The 9,486-nt window shown below is 44.9% G+C and overlaps 1 protein-coding gene across 1 annotated transcript in view; it reads right to left on the bottom strand.

Moving 5' to 3' along the window:
* LOC135102057 (uncharacterized) overlaps positions 1-9,266 on the bottom strand; it is a 23,147-nt gene extending 13,881 nt beyond the window's left edge. The window contains exon 1 of the mRNA XM_064006715.1: positions 9,087-9,266. Within this exon, the coding sequence (XP_063862785.1) occupies positions 9,087-9,135 (49 nt within the window). The 5' untranslated portion in view covers positions 9,136-9,266. The remainder of the gene's footprint in view (positions 1-9,086) is intronic.
* Positions 9,267-9,486: the final 220 nt, after the last annotated feature.

Below are 9,486 nucleotides of genomic sequence, written 5' to 3'. Positions count from 1 at the left end.
AGATATAAGAAATATGACTTCCTACTCATTATATTTAAATTTCTTTTGTATTTTCGTTTCGTGAAGTAATGCACAGTGCACATATTAACCAACAGTTCGAAGTTTCACGTTGGTGTTACGAACACTTAGCAAAACATAAGGGCAGGATTTTGGAGGCAGAATCACATGGCGTTAATCAAATCCTTGTTCTTGATTAATAACATCCTCGTGTTATTAACCTGCGCAAGTCGTTCTCCATCAGTAATATCCTGCACGAGTCAAGTCGATGTTGTTTGGTCCTGAGGAATGCGTCACGTCACGCGGAGATGGTTCAGTCACGAGAAGACAATCGTGGCGTGCCCGAGTGTTGCACATTCGCCTCCTCCCCGATTTTTTTCCTTCGGACACTTCCTCCCTCCAAACATTTTCCCTTCAATATAATTCTCTCTCCAGACATTTCCCCCTTTTCTTAGCCATTTAAACACTAACCTAACCTTACGAACCATTTACAACGGTTTCTTCAAATATCCAACCATCGCAAAATAATTTAATCTCTCAAATATACCGACTGGGGAAAGATGTCCACCGGGGAAAGTTGCACATGTCTAGAGTGGGATAATGGCTGTGATATGACGTGTCCCAACGTGTCCTATGCGTGGTGTCCTTTAGAAGTATAGCGTACCATGCATACCGTCAACACTGTAGGCAGCTAAACAAGGACACCAACGTAGGAGAGAGGGGAAATATTTTAAGAAAAGCAGCAGCAGGAAAAAAAAAAATTACAATGTATATGTACACGTGTAGAATTAATAGTAGTCTACGAGAGAGAGAGAGAGAGAGAGAGAGAGAGAGAGAGAGAGAGAGAGAGAGAGAGAGAGAGAGAGAGAGAGAGAGAGAGAGAGAGAGAGAGAGAGAGAGAGAGAGAGAGAGAGAGAGAGAGAGAGAGAGACTGTACGGTGTGGATAAAGAGTATCATGATTAAGAAGACGTGGAATTGTGGACTTTTGTCATGGGAAGGGGAGGAGCATGGAATGACTATGAACAAGATGAAGCTGGAGTTTTTTTTTTTTTTCTTCTACAGAGGATGAACGAGGCACGACTGAAATGAAAGCAGAGAGAACCGTTATCGTGCAATGGAGGAGAGGAGTGCAGTACGAATTGGGGATGGATAAGAAAGTAAACGGCGAACTTCCACCAAGGAACAGAAGAGAGGAGTGTAACGATGAACTGACGCACTGACTGACTGACTGACATTAGTTCTCTCACCACGGTAGCAGGGTCATAAGGCGCCCAGTGTGACATGGCCAAGATAGCAAAGCCCAAGCCACAAGTATGTCAATAATGCACGCACGCACGCACGCACGCACGCACGCACACACGCACACACACACACACACACACACACACACACACACACACACACACACACTCAAGGACACCCTGTCTCCACCGTCACTCTTTTCCTTAAGTCCCTTCACAGCCTGCCGCAGACGTAATCGGCGGTGCAAATGTGACTGAGGGGTCGTATTCTTCTAGCATTTCAGCGTCTCGTCTACTTTTAACATGCCCTAATGGAAGTCTTTAGGATTTTCAGTAATTTCAACAAGCTCTAGGCCAAGTTATTAATTTCCAACGGTGTTCTCACTAATTTTCACAGCCCGTAATGGAAGTTATTAGGGTTTTAAAGGATGTTTTCAGTAATTTTAACAGTTTAACAGCTTCAAGAGAAATTATTAGGGTTTTCCAAGAAAGATTTAAAGGATTATATCAGTTTATCAAGGATTCTACTTCATCTGTCGGGAAAATGAGCAAAAGGAACCGACTGAGAATTTGTGGCCTTTGAAAATGAGTTCTAATGAGAGAGCTAAGCGTTTCCATCAAGCTTAAAGAGATACAGAAACGCAGCTTTCGTGGAAGTACACTATATCATATTTCTTTACAGCTATGCCTGTCGTTTGTATTACTTATCCTCTATCTATGTCGAAAAGAAAATGCAATTATTACTATTATCAAGCTCATTATTGATTATTCTTCGTATCTACTTATGCCTAAGAAAAACAATTACTAGAATCAATAAGCTTCTTACCATTAACAATTCTTGTTATTTTCTGAGAAAATATATCTATCATTATGCTTATCATTACTATTTATTAGCTGCTTATTGGCAAAGAGGGGCCTACAATTATTGTTAAGGAAAAAAAATATTACGATCATTACGCCTATTATCACTTATTACCTGACTCTGCGCAAGTGTCGATGAACGACATCACCTATCATCATTATCCCACACCACCACCAGGACAAGGACTCACTACATCAGCGCTGGAATTGTCTCCTTAGAAATAAAATAAGAACTCCAATGGCCAGTGATTCAGAATACGATCAAGGCTGAAGGGGAAGGAATAGTGGTGATCTTTTTTTTTTTTTTTTTTTTTTATCGTTACTGGGGATGGAATTGAATGTTAAATTATCCAAATGTTTTATGTGTTATCGGATGAGTTCATGTAGATTATTAAATATTTCAGTGTCAGAGAGAGAGAGAGAGAGAGAGAGAGAGAGAGAGAGAGAGAGAGAGAGAGAGAGAGAGAGAGAGAGAGAGAGAGAGAGAGAGAGAGAGAGAGAGAGAGAGAGAGAGAGAGGGAGCGCAGAAACAAACTGACAGAAGGAAGCAGAGACCTGGAGAAAGAGAAACAAAAAGAAACAGAGGTAAAGGCGGAATGCAGCAGCGATAGACACACACACACACACACACACACACACACACACACACACACACACACACACACACACACACACACAGAGACATTCAAATGCATCTAAAAACACAATTACAACATCACTAAACACACAAGAATACTACTGGCTTGACGGCCGGGGGAGGGTGGAACGGGAAGGTGGAGTGGGAGGAGGCGATGGCGAGATTAAATACTGTGAGGGAGGGGTGGTGGTTTAGAAAGTGGTTCCCGTAAAGCCACGAGACACCACGACCTTTAAATGAGGCAGTGGGACCTGAATGAGTCTATGGCTTGTGATCTTAAATACTCTGTGCCTCATGGACTGTTTTCAAAGACCACAGTAATGACTAGAGGGATTCTCATGGTGTAAAATCCTTAGTAAAAAATCAATAAAGTAAATTGTTACTAAACTTTCACTCGAGTAAGGTTATTTTGCTTCCCATAGTGTAGAGAATCCTTATTGAATTATAAAGAAAAAAATGAAAAAAAAAAAAAAAAAAAAAAAAAAAAAATCCCATCAACTTCCATTCATTCATACCTAGTTGGGTTTTCATGGTACGTAATTCTTCTTAAACTATCAAAAGAGTAAAATCCCAATAACTTTCAAGCTCGAGTATGGTTATTTGGCTTCTCTTGGTGCAGTCCTTACGAAATTATTACTAAAGTTAAGAAAAATCCCAACTTTCACTCAATCATAACTACATAGTTGGGTTTTCATGAAGCAGTCCTTATTAATTCACTAGAATCATGAACTCCCTAATAACACTTCTCTCATTACTAGCTAGTTCTCACGGTGCAGAATCCTTATTAAACTGTGATTTGAATTATGCAAAAAATAACCAAAAGCTTTCATCCAATTATGGCTAGTTGGCTTCTCATTGTAACCCTTATGAAACCATCACTAGAACCATGAAAACCCCAATAACTTTCACTCATACCTGTTAAATCACTTGACTGCTATTTGGTACACCATTCCTTAATTAATAATCACCCTGAGACATCTTTACTTGTTCTATAGCTACCTCCAATCTTTGAACCGGATAGAAGTTGTAAAATCTATTCCTTTTCATGCATTACCTCTGGTGCCGCTCATTGTTTCATATCGCAGTGAAATGGTTGAAAGAAGTCGAGATAAGACACCCACACATTTGAGAGAATATACAGAAGAGAGTTCGTGAGACGCTATACAGAGGAGTTCATGAGACAGTACCTGCAGCAACTTCCTATATCTCATGCCTGTGGAAGTATGCGAGGTCTATATATAGTCTCATTATACCTGCTGCACTAATAGGGTGAGTGGCAGGAAGGTTAGCACTCATCATCACGCGTAAATTAACTTGAATCCATTAGCAGTGGTGGTGGTGTCGCGTCTCGTCCCGGAATAGCCAGCCTTTAATATCACGATGTGGCCGAGTGTTCCGTGAGGGTTTTGTTGTTGCGAGTGCCTGTTTGTTTGTGGTGGTGGTAGTGGTGGCGGTGGTGGATGTGAACTGATTATATACGATTACATATGATTACAATGGAAGAATAGATATAGTGAGACTTGCTATTTTGTTTGTGGTGTTAAGTGCTGGTGGTGGCGGGAATGAACTGATTATGGGCGATTACATAGGATTACAAAGAATAGATACCATGAGGGTTGCCTGTTTATAATGAAAGTATCTACTGAACTGCATACTATAACTTCTTTAGATAGTGTACATTATCCCAAACAGCCTCGTTAAGGACCAACAATTATGGTTTGCTTGTTCTTCCTTTGCGTTCCTTCGTGTTACCAGTAGACCACACGCGAGGGAACAGTACACGCTGCAGCACGGACTGATAATTTTAAACTTGGCATGCATGTCTGACTCAACAATCGAGATAACATGAGGGGTTTTCTACTGCCTACACCGGGCTGCGAGCGTCCTCTTCCCTGCCTACAGTATATTAATAGCAGGTCTGTCCCTCTCGTCTCCTCCCTACTCGAGCCTCCGTCACCCGCTTTCTACTGTTCCCTTCTTCTCCCCTCTCTTCCTTTCCTCGTCGCTGCTTCACTTGTTCAGCAGCAGCCTCAAGGGGTCAGGGAAGTACTCGTCCCTCTACACATCAACTCCCCATCCCTTTCCTCTCCCCACACCAACCTCTCATCCCTTCAACTCTCTCTCCTGCCCACATCAACTCCCGATCCCTTCACTCGCCCGCATCAACTCCTCATCCCTTCCTCCCTTCCCCCTCCCCCACATCAACTCCCCATCCCTTCACTCGCCCGCATCAACTCCTCATCCCTTCCTCCCTTCCCCCTCCCCCACATCAACTCCCCATCCCTTCACTCGCCCGCATCAACTCCTCATCCCTTCCACCTCCCTACATCAACTCCCCATCCCTTCCTCCCTTCCCCCTCCCCCACATCAGCTCCCTATTCCTTCTTCCCACATCAGCTTCCCATTGCTTCCCCCTCCCCACATCAGCTCCCCATTCTTCTCCCCTCTCCACATCAACTTCCCATCCCTTCAACTCTGTCTCAATATCTTTTAATGAAGTTACGCTCCTTGATGCTGCGAGGCAAAAAACAACGCCCACTTTTTCCTTCACTTTTTAGCCAGTGGAGCACAACTTGCATACGTTCAGAAGTTCTTGTGCCGTTTTTGTCCGCCAAGTGTTATGCTCCCATATCACATTCCCCGACACTCTCGCTGGTTGTGACCAGCAGACTTGATTCGAATTTGTGGTTCAGTGGGTGTCTAAATGAAGTCTCAAACTTTTTAATTGCCAGTATAAAACAACAAATGTACTACAAACGAAGGGAGAGGAAACATCTAGCCTGAGCTCTGACCTGTGAATTTTGGCGAGATGAATGCAGACTAACAAGAAAAATGTGGTTCAGTGAATGTATAACTGAAGCATCGAGCTTTTTTCATTATCAGCAAAACGAATTCACTACTGACGAAGGAAACCAGAGCAGAGTTGGCCCGGGGGGCAGTGCTTGACAGGAGGGCCAGAAGTGTCTAGCGACGGTTCATGCCAGCAATGGTTTAATCAGCAAAGCGTTGTAGTGGCGAGGCGAACCTTGCATGACGACCGTGCGACGCTCATCGAATGCCAATGTTTGTCAAGTATACATAATGAATTCCGCTGATACGATTTCCTGTACAGCGGCGAACATGTACTCACACCAGAGAGCACGTTGCGTAATGTGGCTGAGAAAAGCACTTACTAAATTTTGGCAAAGACCCAACATGCTGACAAGGAGAGGCGACACACACACACACACACACACACACACACACACACACACACACACACACACACACACACACACACACACACACACACACACTTCTGTTAACTTTTCTCCACATCGAGTATCGGTGAAACAGAAGCCCGAAGTGCCGCGGTCCTGTCTGTCGCCTGTGGTCCACATTCAAGGTGACCTTCAGACAGTGATCGTCACTTTACGGCTCCTTCGACACACTCATCAACATGGAATTGCCAATCCACCTAATCGCTGGCAATGATGAGGGAATTAACCAAATCGCAGGGCAGGTGGTGATGTTGGCAAAATGCAAAAAAAAAAAATAAATAAATAAATAAATAAATAAAAAATAAATAAATAAATAAAAATTATATATATATATATATATATATATATATATATATATATATATATATATATATATATATATATATATATATATATATATATATATATATATATATATATATATAATTAAAAGGAGTGTAGGGTTAATATCCAACAGACAGTAATGCAGTAGTTATCCAAATCGCAGCGCAGGTGAGGATACTGGCTGGCGGAATGCAGCAAATAAAATAATAATCAAAATGAACTGAACAATATACATGGAAAAGGAGCTTGGGGTTAACACCCTCAGCAGTGACCCACACCTCGCTTCTTCCTGGCTCTGATTCCCATAAGACTAAAACTGACCGTCGCAGGGTTAAGGGAGACACTCCACCTCTCCCACCACCTCGCCTCACCCCATCCCAGCCAGGCCACGTCCCTCTCCAGCTCCGGCCCTTCCCTCTCCCTCTTGTCTGCCCTCAGCACCTGTCTGGCTCATCCTTCCCTCTACTGTTCCTCCAGTCTAGCATCTACTTGGAGGTCGATTGAGGAGTGTGTTCGAATCCCCACTAAACAGACTTGAAATTGAAACACTATTAAACTACATCACATTATTAGCAAGAGTAGTAATCAGGTATCATACTTTTAATGGTGGTTTCTTTCTCAGTGGTGGTGCTGCCTAACATGTAATCTCTGAAGCACACTTGTTACTCTCAGGACAAACGAGACGAAAGAGGTGAACGTGACGCCAGAGATGCTTTACCTACCCTGCCCCGCCTTCCTTTCCTCTAAAAAGACACGTCGCCTCAGCACAAACGGAGGAGGAGGAGGGGGAGGAGGGGGGAGGAGGAGGAGGTGGAGGAGGTGGAGGGGGAGGAGGAAGTGTTCAATAGTAATGGTTCATGTGAGTTAGGAGAGTGACGTAACCAACAGCCCAGTCCTCGCATCCCATCAGGCTCGCTATCACTGGTCTACTTTCGGCTTGGAAGAAAGCTGTTATTCCTGTCAGGTGTGATGTCGCCTCCCAGATGCCCTTACTGAGAAACTTTCACTGAACCTCTGTGTGTGTGTGTGTGTGTGTGTGTGTGTGTGTGTGTGTACGCTCGCTCCCTCACTTCCCAGCTCTCTAGTGTAGGACAGCTGTATCTGACATGCAGACAGACATACGTACATACATACATACATACAGAGACAGAGACAAAGACGCGTACACACACACACACACACACACACACACACACACACACACACACACACACACAACCAGATGACTGTAAATAATAATAATAATAATAATAATAATAATAATAATCGGTTTATTATTTAGACAGTTAACAAACTGAAAATGTACATAGGGGGTGGCGAAATACTTAACATTAATCCTAAAGGTAAGTCTAATCTAGAAGGGACTATTGACTGTGTGTGTGTGTGTGTGTGTGTGTGTGTGTGTGTGTGTGTGTGTGTGTGTGATTAGATGCTGTACTTGAACAACAACTACTACTAGTACTACTACTACCACTACTACATCAACAACTTTAATTACGACACTACTGCAGCATAGTAAGCGCCCTAATTACGACGCCAGCAGCATATACGGCACCCTCTGAAGCAGTCACCGAGTCCATCGCACCGCTGGCTTGCCGGCGGCAGCACAGTACCAGGTATATACAGGTCGAGAGAAGCAGGCAGGTAATGGATTATGTGTAACCAGAACAGAAGGGCTGGGGAGGGGATGAGGGGTGGGCATGGACCAGGTGGTGAGGAATGGAGGAAGTGAGGGAGGCTGCAGGTCCCCTCTCCACTTAAGAAGCCAGTCAATAGATGAAACACAAGGATGAAAGTGCTTAGCGTGCGCCGACGCCCTCCACGCGTCCCGCCGCTGCTTACCCTCACAGCCTCACTGCCGCTTTGGGGACAGGAGACCAGTGAGATGAGTTATGGAGGGAATATTGTTTGGACAAGGAATACAATGCTACTATATCAACCATTCACGAGCCGGAACCTCATCACCTCAGCATCCAGGCTTATCCCCGTGGACGACAGGAGGCGACGCGGGAGTAATCCTAATGACGAGTCACCAGAGAGACCCCAAGACCTGACGCGAGGGGTGCGGTGCTGCGTGCCCGGCCCGCTGAGAGGTTGAGCAACACCCCTCCCCTCCCCCCCTCGTCCCTCTTTTTCCTTTTTCACTGGTGCATTTATATATTTAACATAGCTGCTTTAACAATAAAACAGTTGTAATACTATGACAGTCAAACATGTGCACTTCACACACACACACACACACACACACACACACACACTTGTTGGCATTATGCGGTCAGCTGCAGTCCTTCATGAAATCTCAAAATGAACCTATCAGGCGGCGCCGGTGACCCACTACCGATGATCCTGAAGAGCGCCGCTCAAGGGGAGGGCGTAGAGGAATGGCAATGGATACGCTCATTCAGGGAGACGACCAGATGAAACGAGAGATGTTGGTGCCAAGCCTGTTTCTACTTTGGATTGTGAGGGACCAAAATAGCCGGGCACACGGCAGCGGCTCCGCCCTGAGGAGGCGCACCACCAGGGGAAGACTCGTGCGGCAGGGCGGTGTAAACTGGACCTCGCCGTGAAAGGTCACCAGAACAGGGGCGTTCCATCACATGACCGGCTAGTGCTAGTGGTAGCGACTGCACAGGCAGCGGCACCACCTTGCCAAGGGCGGCCTCGGGGCAAGTTTCACTATAAAGAAAATTTAGCCAGAGCGACACAAATAATCACGGCACTTTGTCAAAGTGGAACAAAACTTCTTCCACACGCGTACTCACCAGAGCCGGCCACAGCAAGGATGACGAAGGAGGTGATGAACACTTTCATTTTGAAGTGTGGTTAGGAAGAAAAAATAAGGAGCAGGACGCAAGACGTGTGCCACCCACCGCTGCCAGTCGAGCACTGAACTGAATACAGTACACGCGACCAGTGAAGACCGGCTCTTGGCCGGCGCTCGTGTGTGAAAGGGCAGGAAAGTGGGGAGGGGAGAGGGGGAGGCGACACACAGCAGTACGGCAAACGGTGAAAATGACTTGATAAACATGATATTTCTTATGTCCTGACAAAACCAAAACTTACAGAGTGATAAACGACGTCCTCCTCTCATCTAGTAACAGGTGGAGGTAGAGGGCAACCATTCCACCCTGTCCCCGGGCTAAACAGGGAGGAGGGATAAAC

This window comes from Scylla paramamosain, chromosome 7 (assembly GCF_035594125.1).
Source record: "Scylla paramamosain isolate STU-SP2022 chromosome 7, ASM3559412v1, whole genome shotgun sequence".
Lineage (NCBI taxonomy): Eukaryota > Metazoa > Arthropoda > Malacostraca > Decapoda > Portunidae > Scylla > Scylla paramamosain.
The sequence above is the reverse complement of the archived record's forward strand: the minus strand, read 5'-3'. Positions and strand labels throughout refer to the sequence as shown.